Source organism: Erythranthe guttata, chromosome 10, assembly GCF_056151865.1.
Source record: "Erythranthe guttata isolate IM_541 chromosome 10, IM_541, whole genome shotgun sequence".
NCBI lineage: Eukaryota > Viridiplantae > Streptophyta > Magnoliopsida > Lamiales > Phrymaceae > Erythranthe > Erythranthe guttata.
The window spans coordinates 6,505,804-6,525,302 of record NC_142542.1 but is presented as its reverse complement, the minus strand read 5'-3'; the positions used below and the strand labels follow the sequence as shown (position 1 = coordinate 6,525,302).

General features: G+C 35.0%; 5 protein-coding genes across 6 annotated transcripts in view; 1 reads left to right on the top strand and 4 right to left on the bottom strand.

The window, feature by feature from the left end:
• The window catches only part of LOC105961208 (syntaxin-71-like), a 70,034-nt gene extending 52,322 nt beyond the window's left edge, over window positions 1-17,712 (top strand). The window contains exon 9 of the mRNA XM_088824516.1: window positions 16,875-17,712. Within this exon, the coding sequence (XP_088680642.1) occupies window positions 16,875-16,899 (25 nt within the window). The 3' untranslated portion in view covers window positions 16,900-17,712. The remainder of the gene's footprint in view (window positions 1-16,874) is intronic.
• Window positions 1,671-4,060, bottom strand: G-TMT (gamma-tocopherol methyltransferase). 2 transcript variants are annotated; one of them, XM_012985463.2, is made up of 6 exons: window positions 3,311-4,060; window positions 2,745-2,914; window positions 2,558-2,662; window positions 2,257-2,460; window positions 2,072-2,174; window positions 1,671-1,988 (listed from the first exon to the last, which is right to left on the bottom strand). In XM_012985463.2, the coding sequence occupies exons 1-6, from the start codon at window positions 3,741-3,743 to the stop codon at window positions 1,882-1,884; spliced, it is 1,122 nt and encodes a 373-aa protein (XP_012840917.2). In that variant the 5' UTR covers window positions 3,744-4,060; the 3' UTR covers window positions 1,671-1,881. The 2 variants fall into 2 exon arrangements, with proteins under 2 accessions (XP_012840917.2, XP_012840918.2); XM_012985464.2 differs by having other exon boundaries at window positions 2,748-2,914; window positions 3,311-3,827.
• ORC3 (origin recognition complex subunit 3) lies at window positions 5,045-11,275 on the bottom strand. Its single transcript, XM_012985465.2, has 17 exons — window positions 10,734-11,275; window positions 10,494-10,661; window positions 10,159-10,351; window positions 9,784-9,953; window positions 9,534-9,664; window positions 9,068-9,341; window positions 8,872-8,940; window positions 8,369-8,442; window positions 8,181-8,271; window positions 7,819-8,018; window positions 7,474-7,543; window positions 6,984-7,066; window positions 6,689-6,778; window positions 6,325-6,400; window positions 5,874-6,001; window positions 5,400-5,594; window positions 5,045-5,314 (listed from the first exon to the last, which is right to left on the bottom strand). Exons 1-17 carry the CDS (start codon window positions 10,794-10,796, stop codon window positions 5,209-5,211), a joined length of 2,181 nt encoding a protein of 726 aa, XP_012840919.2. The 5' UTR covers window positions 10,797-11,275; the 3' UTR covers window positions 5,045-5,208.
• Window positions 11,703-13,069, bottom strand: LOC105961228 (aquaporin PIP2-4). Its single transcript, XM_012985467.2, has 3 exons — window positions 12,317-13,069; window positions 12,095-12,235; window positions 11,703-11,993 (listed from the first exon to the last, which is right to left on the bottom strand). Exons 1-3 carry the CDS (start codon window positions 12,908-12,910, stop codon window positions 11,874-11,876), a joined length of 855 nt encoding a protein of 284 aa, XP_012840921.2. The 5' UTR covers window positions 12,911-13,069; the 3' UTR covers window positions 11,703-11,873.
• On the bottom strand, window positions 16,877-17,641 carry LOC105961229 (large ribosomal subunit protein uL11). Its single transcript, XM_012985468.2, has one exon. It carries the CDS (start codon window positions 17,639-17,641, stop codon window positions 17,141-17,143), a length of 501 nt encoding a protein of 166 aa, XP_012840922.1. The 3' UTR covers window positions 16,877-17,140.
• Window positions 17,713-19,499: the final 1,787 nt, after the last annotated feature.

The window sequence follows — 19,499 nt, the reverse complement described above, 5'->3', positions numbered from 1 at the left end:
CTATTTCCTAGTTACTCCCAGGCAGGTCCACGAGGCCGTGGCCCAACCTGGAAGTGAGGGGCTTAATGATGTGTATAATTGGAGTTAGGCCCAAGATGCTCAAATTGGCCCATCTAGAGGAAAAAATCAATTAACACTCTTAATTACATTCAACTTGTCCCACATTGGTTTTTAACAAGAAAAACACATCAAACTCCACCTATAAATATGTGATATCATTCACATAATAAGGTAAGCACTATTTAGGCAATTAATTAATATTATTTGCTTATATTGCGATAGTTTTCTGACTTGAGCGTCGGAGGACAATCGCCGGACCACCCCCGGCGTGTCACCTAGTGTTTTTAACTGTTTTGTAGGTTAACGAGTGGAGCGATCCCTTCGACTACCTCGGACGCGTGGCAAGGACTCTCGCCATTCCCGATATTGGGCTTGAAGATTCCCGGACTTAGAAGACCTGTGGGCTTCAAGACCATTGGGCTGACCCAACATTTGGAGCAGCATCAATCATATATATATATAAAACAGCATGTTTGGTTTGCGTAGATTGATTTTCAATAGTGATATATATATATATATATATATATATATATATATATATATAATACTAGTAATTTGTTTAACGTCAATAATAGCCTGTAATTTTACATAAGCAGTTTATATTATATTAAAAAAAAAAAAAAAAAGTAATATGGGCATAGTGTTGCTGAATTATATTTTATTGATTAATTTCTTTAGTAGTGCTGGCTGTTGATTACAAATAAATTAAGTTGCTAAAGTCGAAAAGATTTGATACAGATCATATTAAATAAGATACTCCATATAGCTCAACAAGTTGGCATGCATATATTGTGGTTCAACTTATTACATGGCAATATTATATATATATATATATATATATATATATATATATATATATATATATATATATATATATATATATATATATATATATATAAATGGTGAGAGTATCGACAGGTCAGCCAACAGAAGTTAGGGAGATGGGAAATATTGCAGATATTGTCTTCTTCTGTTCATCACAAACATCACCCACGACATTCATTCACAGCTTTTCTTTTCTTTTTTTTGTTTTTTGTTTTTTTTAAAAAGAAAAGAAAATAGAAAAAAAAACAATTACAAATTTTATGCGTAGTTGTATGGGCTAGAGTTGCCCAAAGGTTATAGAGATCGAGACCGAGCCCGAGCCCGAATGAGGTTTCGTTGTTTATTATACTCTATTATTGGCCCAGGCCCAAACAAATCTCTTCCTTCATAGAGTTTTACCAAGAAAAATATTTTTAGTATTGTCTTTTACCAAATTTGCAGTCTTGTCCAAACACATTTACTTTTTCTTTTTTGGTTTTATTTTTTTATTTTACAAATATTATGTGGTAATTTTACTTCAAATCTGTTATTATATGAGTAATTTCGACCGAGAGAATATACTTCTTGTTGAACGGATTTTAAGAATTAAAGATTGAGGCCTAATTTGGAAATTTCTTTGCGCATACAAACGACTACGGGTGTAAATGAGTTGAGCCGGCTTGTGAGCTCGGTGAGCCGACTCACAAAAGCTCGAACTCACCAAAACAGTCAATCTCAGCTTGTTTACAACCCTACAAACGACTACAAAAACAGTTACTTCAACAAATTGGTAAAGAAGACCATAGTAAGAATTTGTTTCAACTATAACAAGAAAAAGAAGTACTTTTATGAATCCACCCCTAGAGGATAAAAATAAAATTGTCTTAAATGTAGGTAACTGAAGACAATAATCTCCATCTGCAGGTTTCCTATAATATCCCTGTCACATTCTTGAATTTAATTATTCCATAACATAAAAAAAATAAGGATCTTATTATATTATATATGTATTATCGATCATAATGCAGGTTTTCGGCATGTAATAATAGAAAATTTAATTAGACCCTTCTTATATCCTTGGATCATCAACGGCATCGCTAGCGCTCCCCTTATTGTCTTCCATCCTAATTTAAAGAAAAGAGCCTTCGTTAAATACTTTGCACTATGCATTTCAATGGAGAAAACGCAGTTTGTAAATTTAAATTACCGCTCGATAACAATGAAGTGATCCCTTTCCATGTGAGTGCTGATTTTATTACAGCCGGCCAAAATGGAGCAACGTACTGCGACCAATCTTCAGATTTGATATCCTGTCATAACATTTTCAAGCAAACCAAAATGTCAAATCGAAACAAATAGTCGAAAAGTTTATAAAGTAAGGAAAATAGTTACCTCGAGAGAGAGGGATTGGAGTAATTTAACATAGTCTGCAGTTGAACACCATGCCGGAAGATAATAAGCATCGCATATTTTATCCAACAGATTTTTCTCATCGGGAAGAAGTGATTCTTCGGAGGGAGATAAGTCCCTATGACACCATGTAACTACAATAATTGTTCCACCGGGTGCAGCCACACGAACCAGCTCATTCACAAACTACACAGCATTTTTTTCGAAATTTACATTAATGATGTAAAAAGATCATCATTACACAGCCAAGAATAAAAACAGAGCAAATTTATATGATGAAAACCTTTGTTTTGTCTGGCATGTGTTCGCCACTCTCCATGGACCAAACCAAATCGAATTGCCCATCTGGAAACGGTTGGTTCAATGCATCGGCAACTTGAAACGAGACCTGGAATTGTTTCATGTTTAATCATTTAGCTGTGAAATTTCAATTGAATAGAATGCGAATATGTAACAAACAGTTGACATACATTGGCATCTAATCCTTGAGCAGAAGCAAGTTCTTGAGCTCTCTGTGCTTGCACAGGGCTAAGAGTGATGCCTTGAGCTTTAGCTCCATATTTCTTGGCTAAGTACCTAGAACTGCCTCCTATACCGCATCCTACATCGACTATATTCTTCGGCTTCTGCACTGAATCATCTGCAACATTTTCCATTCCGAAAAAAAAAATGTAAATGTGAGCAAATATCAACATCTACAATGAGAGAAATAAAATCTGTAGGCGAGCGATTTAATTAAGTCGACATCGATGCTAAAAAAAAACGAGTGATGTTGATGTTCTTCTCACATCTCTTCCGGAGTGAGATATTGGAACTACTTTGAATTCAAAATCTTCACCATGGCTGAAAAATAACTGATGTAGATACAGCACTTTCAATACAGTATATATGCTAAACGATTTCAGATTTATGAAAAGAAATTGGAATTAATGTGTATTCTCGGCATGAAATCGACGATGAACAGTAAATTAGGTTTTCCGCTGTAATCTAATCTATATTTGTTTATCCGTAAATTGTATAAGATTTAGGGACGAACCAGAGAGAGAAGCGAAGCGGAGGGACTCCTCAATCATACGGATCTGAGCGGAGCGGTGGTCGGAGAGTGAGACGTCGGAGGCAGGCTCGTAGAATCCATGGTGCATGTGGTCCCCCCACACGTCCTCCCACACTCCCGAAGACTGGTCGTAGAATTCCGCGATTCCTTTCTTCAAGGTCTCCGTCGCCGACGTCGCAGCCGCGCTCGTAGTCATCCTCCTCCGTCGTCCTCCGCCGCTGCTGCTGCTGCTGCTGGTGGTGCGAGTGTGAGTTATTCTTCTTCTGCTGGTGGTGCAGCCAATCAGAAGCGCTGGTTGTGAATCAACGGTGCGATTGGTTCTGGGAATAGAAAGAGTGGGCCCACCGCAGAATAGGCGCCTACTGTACTGGCACGTGCAAACTGCAACCCCACCACCACCAGTAATCACCACCATGGCGTTTTATATAATAATAATAATAATAATAATAATAGAAGAAAGGATATTTTAATTTAATGTGAGTGCATCTGATCGTGTAAAAGGAATCTGTGGGAAATGGTGATATAGAGAGTTTGATAATTGGGCAGTTGTGAATGGTCCACGATGATTGGAATGAAGACGACACGTGTTGATTTCTTATTCGATGAGTTCTTCGCTGGGGGGTATATATTTAGGAAGACGATTTAAATATATACTTGCATCGTCTACTTTTTTATGTTGGTATTAGAGAGTGTGATAAATCCTGATATGTTATTATGATTAGCATTATTTTTTAATATTATTTTCGTGGTTAAATAAAAAATTTGCAGCCAACCATATTTAACGCATTTTTTAACACTGACATTCCATTGTGATTTTCCATCCACATTTTTATTGCAATGACAATTGTTTCGGAGAATATATTGATTGGGTCTAGTTCATAATAAAAATAGAATTTTATTTCTTGAAAATATGGTTGAAAATTGCACTAATAAGAAAAATATGTTTGTATAGAGTGTGTTTGTCAAATAACAAAAGAATTAAATTTAAAAACTCTCTTTATCTTGAAAGTGTTTTTGTTTAGACCATATAGTAAAAATAAAAAAGAACAATAAAAGTGATATTATTATACACGACAAAATGCGGAATGGGTTTGAGTGCAAAATTCGAGGCCTGGTATTATCTGTCAATTTATTGTAGATATTAACATAGTTGCCACAATTGGATGATTGCATTGCATATCCAAGATCTAGAATTTGAAAAATACAAAATAATAAAAATCTCCTCGAGGTTCATAAAAACTAATTTAATATATTTTGTGATTGCTCTAAAAAATAGGAAATTTAATGATTTCACATGTTTCATTGCTATATCAGAGTAGCAAGATGCACCCGTGGAACATACATGAATAATATTTTTTTGTTATTGATCTACACACACCAATATGAGTATGTGTGTATTTATATGTATATAAATAAATAGTAAATATCTACTCAACTTATTTCACCCGATGTAGCATATAATATGGAGCCGTTATTAGTAGTCGCTTTCACCAGTTCATTTTGGGTACATATTTACTGCTTGCTATATTTACATTAATTGTGCATGTATCTGATTCTGGGTGTAACGTGAACTTGCCACACTGGCGTACAACTTTTTCATCACGTTCGTCGGTCGGCACTTACTTTATGAATAAATTATATATTCTAATTAATTTTATTCACCAAATATCACCACTCTTAACTATAGTAATTTATAGATTAATTACTACTATTAAATGAACTCTTCAATTTTAGATATTTTTATTTTATATATTTCATGTTTTTATTACAACAACATCATATAAAGGGTCTGGATACAACATTCATAATTAATTCATTACAGTTGATATTAGTGAAAAAAGTGTAGAGGAAAATATAAATAAAAAAACCTGGTGTAAGTGTCAAAGTCCAAAAGCCACTCTCTGCACATAATCAGGTCTCCTTTTGCTGGGCATCCGAAGCAACCCTGTCATCTGTAGCTCTATCACTGCCCTACAAAATTCAGCTCTGCACACCATCCATTAAGGACTTCAAATTATCACATAATATATACTTAATAATAATAAAATACAAAAATAGCGTTGAAGGATACTGAATATCGGCATCGCTTCTGTTCTTAGTTTGTTCGTTAGAATCTTTCGGTTTCTTCGGTGATGGTGATGGTGATGATTTCAATCTCTTCTTGGGTTTTTGTACTTGTACACGTGTTCCGGTAACAATTGATTTGAAAGAGTGATACCATTCATGAAGATTGATGAGGTCACCGTGCTCTTGAGCCAGTGAATACCTACACGCAAGCAAATGTAGCCATTGATTGTATTGCCGTTTAATTATGATCGAAAAAAGAAAAAACACTTTCTCGAATTAATATTATCGCTTGAGAACTAGAAGAAAATTCTAGTTTTATTGGATTATATGACAAAAATACTGGCCAATAATATGAGCTAGTATGATGCCTCTTAAACTTTTAATTTGAGAAGATTCATATTTTTGAACAATGCTGAAAAATGGAACTCTAAAAAGAAATTTTTGCATTCTCGTTTGAAGGACGACGTGTACCACTTACATTATAGAGGTATTATGCATGGTCGGAACTGGCATGCCACTGTTCTTGCTGCAGCAAGAGCACTTGAGGAATTTGTTGGACTCTAAAAGGTCAACCTGGATTCTTCTTCTCGGGTCTCCGATCAATGCCTAATATGATTAAAACACAACATCAATGAGTTAGAGTATTTGCATCCAAACATTTGGTGATTATATAAGAATAATACTTAATTTGCTAAGTTGCTTCAACCATCTCATTTGATTGTTCGATATGAGCCTACAAACTTTTATCAGCCCTGTGAAGATTTTGAATTCATATTGCTGAATTCGAATAGCTATGAATTATAGGTGATCGAATAAAATGAAGAATGAATACAGCAAACCAAAAACGAAAAAAACTATGTACAAGTCATATGGAGTATGTTGAAAGCTCAAAAACAGTTATTGAATCGAAAGTTTTCAGAATACGTAACTGTTTGAAGTTTTTCGGCATCGTCGAAGAAGACTATTTCATTAAACGGTATAGACTCAATGGGCTGGATATATTCCCTGGTTCATCAGCAAAAAAAAAAAACACACAAGTTAGAACTTCTAATAAAAACACAAACCGTGGATGTATGGATCAGATGATTTCAAACATAATACGGCATGATTTAGAAAAGCATCGTTCACGTAATAACGTTCAGCGGTGGTGGTATAATTCAGGAAATGCTCAATAGCGTAACTTTTTCCCATTTACAATTTTCAGACTTCGGATTGAAATTTTGAATAACATAATGACACCAGAAATGTTGACATATCGGTGATCAAAGTTGGGGTATAAAGTGGAGCTCCTACCCGACAATACATTGTAGAAATGTGGCAACTTTCTCATTGACTGTGGCTTTATCTGTTTTCTCATTTACTTTATTCCTTGCTGCCTGCCTCCTGTGATATTTACAAAAATCAAACAACTTGATCAATTCTACCAACTACGAAATGTAAGATAAACTTAGTTCCAACCAGTTTAGATATAACTTGAAAGATATTTTATAAGGCCAATAAAAAAAAAAAAAAAAAAGTTGAAAGATATTATACAGTGGTATGACTGAATGTAAAATTCAATCATAGGTATGTCGGTAAGAGAAGTTACCTGGGTGTCTCTGTTTGATCAAGTTTTGGACGATTCGCCTCCAATGTTGTCAGGGAATGTAGCTCCTTTACTTTTTCATGAATCTGGGAATTAATGTCACAATATCCAAATCAGATATATATATGCAAGGAATAGAATGGCTATATGACTATATCAGCCATCGTCAATTTGAAACAGATGCTGCAACAAGATCAACCTCATAAACAGAGAAGGTAAACAAATACAGAATAACTCAAATATGATAACATATCCACTACGACATAAAATACAGATTACTCGATAAAAATTATAATCTCGACAGCCTCATCAATCGACCCTATTAAAGTACTTCTTTATAATGTTACAATTTCAGTTTTGTCGAGAATAATATAATGACAAAAGAGTTCTCTAAAACTTCAGTAGTTTTAAGGGATAATTATATATAAATTATAGTCTCGTGTCACTTTGCAAAAGCACAAGGTGCACAAATAGTTTTTAAAAATAATCATACCTCTGTTATGCCCCTGGTAAGCATTTCCCACCTGTTGAGCAACTTGCACAGCTCCACCACTGGCAAATCTCTGCATAAACATAAGAATGAGATAAAAGAAAGGACCCATTTGAATTAAGTCAAAAGTAGTATTGATTCTTTCTGGAAATCTTTGCTATAATCTTTAACAAGTACAGCACAGTAATCCATTTTTTTCCATTTACATATTTCAAATACTAATTTTGCTGGGTATCTTTCCACAAACTTTGGCTTTTAGTATCAATCTAGTCTACATTATGGAAATGCAGGAAATATGGAGTCACTGTAAGACATTCTTTTCTGACCAAAAGTCAAGCTAACTATTACCTGACTCTCTGTATTGCCCAAACAACAAAACCTTCCTTTTTCGGGCAGCCAATGGAATCATGATTATGTAGCGACATGGTATTATGCTTTGGCAATTGCATGTGATCAGGTGAATTAGAGTTGTCTGGCCCAGGTTCAAGTGCCTCACAGTATAAATCTAACAGGGTAGTTTTGCGGTACTTTCCAACTTCATACAGGCACTGCAACAAACTTACTTAGTCAAGTACAGAAATTCCCTTCGCCAGTTTAAGTCTACTCATGACGTATTTTAGGCTTACAATTTCAAAATGAAGAAAACTAATGACCTCCGTGAATGAAGTTTAGCAATAGAGTACGATCTAACAACTAACTCGGGATCTTACCATAACCGTAGAGCTCCATAGCTTTCGGAGTCTTTTCATATCAGACAAGCCATTTGCCCAGTTGGCAGAGTTAGCGCTACGTTGACAGTACCTTGTAGAATATTAGCTTACCAATATCAGAAATCTATGTATTTCAAGCAAACATGTTAATGGTTTTCAAACTTCAAAGACAAATCATTCTTCAAAACCTTTGAAAAGATGGAATATCACGAGCCTGCTTGAGGAATGTTTCTGTGAGTAAAATACTGTTGTCGTCAAAATCCTGCAATGGGAAATAGCAAATGTGACTGGAGAATAGTTTTCACCAATTATAGAAAACTAAGAATAGAGTATAGAGCTTTTAATAGTGGAAAAGAGAAATGAATGCAACAGGAAATGTTATAGTTAAAAAGTTCAAGAGAACACCATACTTCAGGATAAATTCTAATGCTGATTCTTGATACCTTAAATCTAGTTTGAAAATATTAATCCAAATAACAAAGAAAGATAATCATCAAATGCAGGACTAATTCATTTCCAATCACTATAGGTATGTAACATGAGGCAAATGTAAAAATATCAAGAAAAATGGGGTATATGCAAATTTTGAACTCAAAAACAAAGTTTCCAATATATCACAAACAAACAGCATATAGAAGAGGGAATTTTCTAAAATTATAAATAGATAACTTGATCTCGCCTTGGAACTTACTTCATCAACTAATTTCCGAAAAGTGCATCTTAAAAAAGGAACCGCACAAACATGTTGGACCATAGCAATCTGGAAAACACTTGCCGCAAACATAAAGATTAAGTGAAGACATATTGTGTGGATATAAGAGGCTCACCACCTCACACAGACATATAGCAAATATGTTATTTTAAAAAAATTAAGGTTTGCTACTAACCTTTAGAGCTCTAAGGAATAATGTTAAAGTTCCATCATGTCTTAAGAAGTAATTTCTGAGGAAAGTTGACACCTGTTTACCAACACTGAAGCATTCACATCTTTTCAGAAGAACAGCCTCAATGACAGCATCCATCCTTTCAGCTGGGGTTCCCAAGGTGAATTCACAGACAGATAGATACAAGAAACCATTCGAGGTTAGAGTGCTTCTCAGAGAATCAACAGTCGTCGCCACGCCCAGTATCAAAATTATTGGAATTTTTATTACCCATTCCCTGTCAAGACCAAGGTTGTTAAGATCTATAGTGCAGCGAATCTTGAATGCACAAAATGACAAAATTCGAGTGTGCAAGTTTAAATACTGTGTATCTGTAAGATCAAAACATATAATATGGTAATTGCACATACAACTACATTTGCGTCAAGAATGAATACGGGTTATTTGAGAAACAAAATAGCTGCTATACCTCAGCATAATAATGAAATCATTCAAGACAGGACCATAGCATCTTTCCACATCTTCAATTATCAGAACGAGTGGGTTCTCATTGTTTCCTTGTTCGGTATACCATGATGCCAAGATAGACATTTCGGGAGCCTATCATGAACGAAACAACAAAGCCAATAACAATTATTAGCTCTACAAGAATTCAACATCTGCTGAAGAATTATATTTCCCCTTATTAAACTGAGGCATATAGTTGGTTGCATGCTTACATCAATGTCGACCATCAGAAACTGTCTCAATAGAGTTTTAAGACAACCACCCACTCCATTTTTCGCAGAGAAGTCCAAGGATGAAAAATTGGCTACATAACATCCCCGGGATTTCAAATGTTCACCAAGGTCCGAAAATGTCAATATATCATCAACAAATTCCATGTTCTCTGCAAATCATAAAGATCAAATAATAAGGTCCCGATAATCTCAACATTCATAACCATCTTAATCGCAACAATGACAGTAGCACTCAATAAAATAACGTCCGGGATATATAGTGCAGAAAATATGGTATAATTTGATTATCAACCGGACCTCAACAATATATTAATTCAGAAGAAATTAGAACATCTTTCATGGAGCAAAACTTACTTGTGAAAAGCAATCCCGTGAAGATTTGTCTGGATGCACCCGGTACAGCAATTGATGCATTATCTAGAATCGGGTACGGGCGTGTGGAACTTGCGGAATCAAGAGCTTTACAGGCACGAATGGCATCAAAGGATACATGAACCCATTTATCAATTTCATCAAACACATTGACGTTTAGATTTTTCAAAACATCCTGAATTTAAGTAGTTAAAAAAAATTAACACAGTGATGCTATCAGTAAATAAAGTGCGTCAACTAATCTATGTTAAAAAAAAAAATTAATTTAAAAAAAAAAAAAAAAACAGAAAAACAGAATCAGAATCAGAGAAATTTACCTTAATAACTGACTCGGTGTTGGACGAAAGAAATTTGAAGGTTTCAAATCGCAAGTTATCAATATGTTCTTCTGTAGACCCATCGGCAATTCTGGGCGATAGATCGATTTTCCGTCGGGTTTTTGCGGCGGGTTTGCGCGGAGAGGCCTTGTGAAGAATGAAGAAAGGCTGCAAAAAATGTGCGAAATTTTACAATCCGCTCGTACAAATTTACTCAGACCGTACAATCAAAATACTTACCTGTAGGTTGCTTTCTGCTACGGGAATCGACGGCGAGGATGGTAGATCAGCCACCGGAGCCATTTTGATTCTCTGCGCTTTCTCTCTCTCTCTCTCTCTCTCTCTCTCTCTCTCTCTCTCCTTCGCTCGCTTTAGGTTAACTCTCTAGTTTTGGCGGGAAAATAAGAGGGTGAAGGAGTGCAACCAGTAACATGTAAGTTATACCCCCAAACTTCCAGAAATACTCATTTAAGTCCCAACACTTTGTCAATTTCATTTTCCTTTTTATATTTTTTTTTCTCTTTTTTATAGTAGATGAAAATGGGTGTGGTAACTGGTAAGTAAATTATTATTATTTATTTGGCAAACTTTAAAAATTAAATTTGAAGTCAAAACAATAATTACCGATATTTGTTACTCCGTCCTTCTCTTAATATTTGTCACTTTTGCTATTTTTTCATATTTCAAATTATTTGTCATTTCACTATTCCAATGAATAATTAATTGCATTTTTTTAAAATTTTACTCTTTCTCACTCATAATTAATTAAAATATAATTATTTAAAAATTAATTAATGACATAGACATTTTAGTGATTTACTATACTTTTTGTTACTATATGCATATTTATTGAGTTTATTAATATGTGTGCAACTAACAAAAGTGACAAATATTGAGGGAATGAGGGAGTATTTTGAAAATTCTAGAGAGAAATCGGGCGTTAAACAAACTATTTTACATGCGTGTAACGGTCATTTATAAAGTTTACTGTATTCTGCACCCCTGTGTTATTTCGAGTTACTAAAAAAACTCTTTGAGGATCCTTTTATGATTATTATTTATTATTTTGGTGCACACCTCACTATATGATGCATTTTCAGGGGTATTTTGGTTAATATTTATAAGATAGGGATTTATTTTATAAAGTTAAAAGTAAACAAGGGTGTTTGAACAAAACATATCCATTATTATGAACAGGGAGCAAAAACATTTGAACACTTGATGAAACTTTATTGCTTTTTGATGCTGAAAGCACCATAATTCAGTGCCAAAGTACAATCAAAAGAGAGATGAAAACAGAAGAAGAAAACAGAAGAAGAAGAAGAAGAAGAAGAAGAGCAGTTCACACATTTCCAATTTTTATACAATTCGAAGTGATTCTCAGTTGTAAGAAGAGCTCCTGAATGATCCCAGAGCTTTAACTGCCCCCGCCCTTAGAATATACTGATGGTAGATTGCAGCAATGGCAGCTCCGATGAATGGTCCGACCCAGAAAATCCACTGTCACAAAAAAATACAGCATTACACATCAGTTGCAGGTAAAGTGTTCGATGAAATGCTCAGCTGAGTTTTTTTTTTTTTTTCTTTTTTTAAATGTTTACCTGATCATCCCATGCCTTATCTTTTCCATATATCACCGCAGCTCCGAAACTCCTCGCCGGATTAATTCCAGTTCCGGTAATCGGGATTGTGGCCAAGTGAACCATGAACACAGCAAACCCTATCGGAAGCGGTGCCAAAACCTGCCAAAAAAAAAAAACCCAAATTAATTTCAAGAAAGATGAAAAAGATTCCTTTTTTTTTTTGTGTTTTATTGTTCTTACAGGAACATGGGAGTCTCTAGCACTTCTCTTGGGATCAGTAGCAGAGAACACGGTGTAAACAAGAACGAAAGTTCCGATAATCTCCGCCGCGAGTCCAGTGCCTTTACTATACCCCAACGCCAGCTCGTTCGCGCCACCGCCATACTCGACATAGTAACTCTTCTGAAAAGCCTTAACCAATCCACACCCGCAGATAGCCCCCAAGCACTGCGCTATAATGTACAGCACAGCTCTCACAAGAGACACCTTTCGGGCCAAGAACAGCCCGAATGTGACAGCTGGATTGATGTGCCCGCCGGAAATGCCAGCTGTGCAGTAAACGAGGACGAAGATCATGCCACCAAAGGCCCAAGCAATGCCTAAGATGCCTACGCCGCCACAGCCGTCGGCGGCACTCTGGCTCTTGTAGCCGATCACGGTTAGTACCGTGATGTAGAGGAACAAAAGGGTTGCGGTGAACTCGGCGATTACGGCTCTGTATAGAGACCATTTGGTTAGCTCTTCGGAGTCGATGAGTGGTGCTGGCGGCGGGTCGTGGTAGTCTTTCGCCCCGTATTCATGAGCGGCGGCTCCTCCCTCGATATCCTTCGCCATATTCGGCACGTTTTTTTTCTTGTTATTACTCTGTGTTCTTGAGTGTGTGTGTTGTAAGATGTAGTAAGCAATGTGTTTGTGTTTTTTTTCTTGGTGATGAGTATGATGTGGAGGTTTGAGGGGTATTTATATGGGAATTTATTGAATAAATTAATTGTCTAAAATTGAATTATTACCGCCCCATTTATGAATTTGGATTTTATTTTTTATGATTTGAAGTGGCCCTACCATTCAAATAACACACTTCTATTTTGAGCTTCAGTCATGGTGATGAACTGTTTGTGTTAATTCTTTTTTCTTTCGAATTAAAATTAGACTAAACAAATAAATTTATTTATCGTAAATTACGGACACTCCTGAGATAAGATCAAATTACAAAGAAATCACTCGTGTTTGGATAATTACAATCACCCGTTAACTGTGAATTTTCTTACATATCTACTTTTGCGGTGTCAAATTTAGTGAAATCTTCTAGATTATGTGGGATATTCTCTAATTTGTACTTGTTTTACCCCATTCGAGATCTGTATATTGGCTTGTAAATATCAGATTGTGGTGCATTAGAACTGTATTTTTGCACGAAATGAGTACAAATTAGAGAACATTCAACAGAATTAGAAGATTATGTTGTATTTGACATCATAAAGACGGATGTAAGAAGATTCATAGTTGATGAGTGTTTGTAAATACTCAAACATGAGGGGTTTTCTCGTAATTTCCATAATTTATGTAATTTAAAATAAAATTATAAAATGGGGTGGAGATGTCAAATCAGAAGACCGACCATCAATCATGAAAGCGAGCCAATAACAAGCAAATAAACATCACCACCACCGCCCCTCCCCAACTACGGACGGACCCACCACTATTATCTCGCCACCTCACCACGGCCGCCGCCGTGTCACCATCTCTATCCACCGCCCACCAATCATTTGTGCTAAACATCTATATTTATTTATCACTTAATCATCCAATTATCTATGTCTAATACAGCTAACAAAAATTCCTGAAAATGAATGATGGTCTCTGGCTGGACACGTGTTAATTAGATAACCATTTTCATTAGGTATTTTCTTGTGATTGTGGACTAGCTTACTTGGTCGGTACAAAAAATAATATTGCCTTGTGAATTATTGTGGACATGATTATTAATGCATTTGTTAATAATATCATCTAAATAATAGTTTTTTTTTTGTTTCGACTCGGTAAAAATTTAATAAATTATTAGTTTAAAAATGTAATATTTTGTTGAATTAATAAAAAATTCGCTAGTTCTGATTGTATTAACTTATGGAGGTTTAACTCGTTTTTTAAAATAAATTTCATTGAAATTAATATTATTTCTTATTAATTTTGGAAGTAACTTAACCTGAAGTTCCATTTTTGTACCAAAAAGATATTTACGTCAATTGATCAATTAATTAGCCTTCACTTTAATAGTAGACGGAAAAATATACTCGGCCTAAAATGAATGTATTGCCCTATTACAAGCAAATTCCTCTTATGGATCCTGCATTGAAAACGATATTAAATTTCGTATTTTGTTGCATCATCTAAAACACGTGTGCAACTGTTCGATTCATCGAATGTATGCATGGTAAGGTGTAAATGGGTTGAGTACTCGGCTCGACAAAAACTACAACTCGAACTCGATTTTTCCGAGCTTCAGCATTCAGACAAGGCAAGCATGAGCTCATTCTTATTGAAATAAGGCTAGAATTCGACTCGTTTACACCCCTAATCAAAATTGGTTTAATTACATATCTAGCTTTTTATCCCATCTTGTAAGATTCTGCAAAATGTATTATGAAGGTAAAAAGAATATGTTATTTATCTTAATTTCAAAAGCTCAATATTAGATAATCTCAAATTAACCACTTTAATTAATCCTCCTCCGTTCATGATTATCTCATAAGATAAAATACAATATACTTTTTGGTGATGATAAAAATGGGGATTAACAGCAAAATTAATAAAGGCAACTCATCTTCCACAGATGAACAATCAATCACCACAAAAGATAATTTTACAAGACAATATTCCTAATAATCTGGTTTTGCTGTAACTAATTTAAGGTTAAACATAATTAATTGCACACTAAGCTGCTGCTTTTCTTCACAGTGGCTGGAGAAGAAAAAAACTGATCACCAGAAATTTCAAATTCCTCCTCTGTAATTGTCTCCAGACTGGGAGAAGTGGATGTTTTTTTAGGACAAATAACAGCAGCCGGGGCAACCTCGATCCAACAACTCAATAACCCGACCCGTTTTGCCATCGAATCAAAATTGTTTTTTTTTTTTTTTTTCTTTTGATAGAGTAGAGTTTAGTGATGAATTGTTTCAATGAGAAAAATGAAATTGGTATTAGTGGATTTATAGGTGGTGGGGGGTTCCTCGGAATTATAGTGGAATGAACACGCATATTAATATATCTCTCTCGTTTAACTTAAGAAAAACATGTTTCGCACGTGCTTAAATGGGAAGCACTCACGTAGTAGATTAATATGTGGTGATTTTTTATTTATTTATTTATATATATGTATATAATTATTAATTATAATGTGTGGTGTTGCCGATTGGATGGATGAAATTTGCAATTGAATTAAGACAAGATAACAAAAATAATCAAGTCCGAAACGAAAAATAATCAGTTGGGCCCGAGCCCGAAAATTCAAGAAACAGCATTTATGAAAAACTATACATAATAGATTAGACAAAATGACCTAAAGAGAATGGAAAATAATCTAGTGTGAGGGTACATTATTTTTACAAAACTTGTATATTTTATTTTTCTACATTAGACAAAGAAGAAGAAGAAACAAAAGTTATCTATCATCATCTTCCTCGTCGATTTCTTCAAAAATCGTCTCTAATTCTGGAGTGTTCGAAGGCTTATATGGGTATACAACCGGTTTTGGGGCAACCTCCATCCACAAATTCAACTTTTTACCGATGCACCTCGCCATTTTATAATTTATCAGAATATATTTGACAAATTATTATTTCAGTTTCTAAAAGAAAACACGAAACGGGTTACAGCCCTCTTTCCTCCTGGGTCTAGAAAGAAAGAGAGAGATTCAAAAAATCTTGGAGATACTATTATTTTCTTTTGTGATACTAAATCGAATTTGATGAGATAAAAAAAAAAAAAGAAGAGTAATATATATGAAGGACATTCCGAATTTCTTGCCATAAAAATTGAGGTGCACGAGCAATAATGTACGGACAGTGAAATCACCACGAGAATAACCTTGTTGTTTATAGCCAACTTTAGTATAACTTAGTTTCTACCAACCATTGAGACAGGTTTATACTATATTACACGGCTGAAATGGATCTTTAACATTCATATACACACACACACACCCACATCGGTGTGAAGATTAACCATTGAAAGACAAGTTGAGAATTCTTTTGAATGAACATACACAATACAAAATATGAAGCACATCAAATATGTATAACATTTGAACCACTTCTTGCTCTTCAACGACAATGAAGAGTGTACAAAAATCCTCCAAAAACATCAACGACAAGCAGATTTTGAAATTTCATATCACATTTTAGAGTTGCGATTAATACATATATAGCAATTATGTAGCAACGACATACCAAGAATCACCAAAAGCATAAACGAACAGCAAGATTTACCGTTAAACTCTAAAACATAAACGAGGATATATACATTGCAATTTAGCCTTAAACAAGATCAGGGTAAATAGTAAACAAGATTATCACGAATTCAAAGAGAACCAACTAACTGCAACTAGTGAACGACTAGGTTTCACCTACGCTAGCCAATGTTAACTTCACCGGTTTATATCCTACTACACAAATGCATACAGATACATTCATATTTTAACAAAATTTCACATGAATCTGTATCTAATGTAAAGTGAAAAATGACACAGTAATCACGAGAACTAACAATTAAACAGTCAATAATAACACTTTCACAAGCACAATGTGTTGAAGAAGTTTCAACATTGAATACGAAAACAAAATGCAAAATTATCCGCAGCAAAATCGAAACAGTAATCACCAAAATTTAACTTAAAAGAGTAAATGCAGAAGCAAAATTCATCACTATGAAAACCAGGCATTCAAATTAAAACAAAAAAAAAAACACTGAAAAGAAAAAAGCACAAAAATTAAAAAAAAACTAATATAACAAAATCCAAAACCTAGAAAAGAGAAGATTCAGCAAAATAACAAAATCCAGAGAAAATAATCAATCGAGAGGAACCTCAACATCACCGTCGGAGATCTCCTGCTGCAGATCCTTGGGGTCTTTTCCGTCGACCGTACATCCAACAGAAACGCACGTGCCGAGGATCTCCTTCACAGTTCCGGCGAGCTCCTTCGCCATCGACCGCGGCCGCATGATCTTCGCGATCTCTACGACGTCGTCGAGCGCAATGTTGCCGTTGTGCTTGATGTTCTTCGTCTTCTTCCTGTCGCGCTCGGGCTCCTTCAACGCCTTGATGACAAGCGCCGCCGCGGAGGGGACGACGGTGACCTTGGCCTGACGGTTCTGCACCGTCAGCTTGACGGTGACGCGGAGGCCCTTCCAGTCCTTGGCGGTCTCCTTTGCGATGTCCTCACCGATTTTTTTGGGGGAGAGACCGAGCGGACCGATTTTGGGGGCGAGTGACGACGCCGCTCCGACTTCTCCTCCGGTGACCCGGACGTAGACGTCGACGACCTGGCTCGGGTCGAACTTCGGCGGCATTTTGAAGCTTTAGGTGGTGTTGCGCTTAGAAATGGTGGAGGAGCGGCGGCGGTGTTGGGAGTGTTTTAGGTGTGCTGATAGTTTTATTATGCTTATATTTAACTAGGGTTTTGCCGAGATGAAATTGAATTGGGTTTTTGTTAGCTGCTGGCCCAATTAAATTCAAATGCTTAATGGGCTTCGTTGAAATTGTTCGGCCCAATTGAAATTGTCTGGCCAATAAATTTATTGGTATAATCCTAATTGTCACGTGAGCCTCACGTGCGCATTTGTACTTTATTTTTATAGCGTATGATAATAATAATAATAATGATTCATAACATAAAGTAAATATGTCATCTCGTGCTCTCCACCTTAAATTAATAAACAAATCAAATAGAGCAATGTATGTATGTATGACGTTTTATCGAGATTTCAAAATTGTGTTTTAGGGCACGAGAATCAATGTACTTTAATCAAGTCAAACACGAAATGCGTGGGCAGCTTGTTTTTTTGTACATATAAATCATTTCTTTTATTCTAATTATCGAGTTTCATTGTTCATTCAACAAAAAAAACATTTTCGAGCCAGTTCGTTATGTTATGTCCAACTTGATGTCAAAAGATTTATTTTGGCGAATGAAGTACCGATTGTTTCTTTCGGTTCTATTTTCATTCTTATAGTAGTTATAACTTATAAGTTGTTTGATTAATTAAAATTAATTTTAGAAACTTTTTTGTTATTGAATAATGTAATCTTTTTCTTAGGTGCGGCATAGTTTCATATCTATACCTAGAAATTATCGTGTGATCGATCTTGTAAGAGAAAAAAAAACAATAAAATAACATAAAAAAGGTATTTTTTATATATTGTTAGCTTTGCAGCAACAAAATCTCACAAAGTCCAAAATAATTAGGCAGCCATATTATAAAAAGAGCTGCAGAGTTAGCTAGCCGGTCAATAATGACGATACTAATCTTGAATTAATTAATTTAAAAGAGATAACAGTGATCTAACTTTATCTGACACAGTAGGTAGTGATCATTACCTTTGACGAAAATATAATCAACTTTTTAAAAAGACTTAAAACTGATTAATTATTACTAATTGTGATCAAAGTCTGGTGCAAAGTAAAAATCCGCTGATTATAGACCATGGTTTGATACACGTATATAAATATTTAATAATTTAATATAATAGATGACGAAAAAACTGCGTATACGGACAAAAGTTGAAGCGGTGTAATAATTTGTGCAACTTATACGGGAGCAATTTAATCCATGTGTTTGAAGCTGCTATTCCCACCTAACACGACTCTTTGAAAATGTTAAAACACGTTTTCTACTGCACTAAATTACTCCTTAAATTAATACATTAATACTACTGTGTAGTACGCATGCTTCAAAAGGATGGCATGTCGTGCAGGAAATCTCCTCGGTTAAATTAAACCCGATATTAATTAACCAATAAGCAGGATAATTAGGTGAAACTAAGTTTGAAAAAAGCTTTTGGTGTTTGAAAAAATACAGCAGCAGCTTTTTTGATTTAATAATTAATGGTGTTCGAGTAGTTTCGGATAAGGACAAAACCGTGAATCCTTGTACAATTAGAGCATTTGATTGGACGGTACACGTGGGACTGCTCAATTCGTGCAACGTGTCATCTGATCTGTCATATTGCTCATATGATTGGGTAATATTAGCCTACTCTACTCTACTCATTCTATATATTACAATTGGCAGTTAATTCGTTTATCTCAATAGAAAAACATTAATTCACAATAGAAAACTTTTTTATAAAGAGAATTCAATTTTATATATTTATTTCCATGAATTATTTATTTATTTATTTGATAATAATATTGTTGTGGAGCAGAAG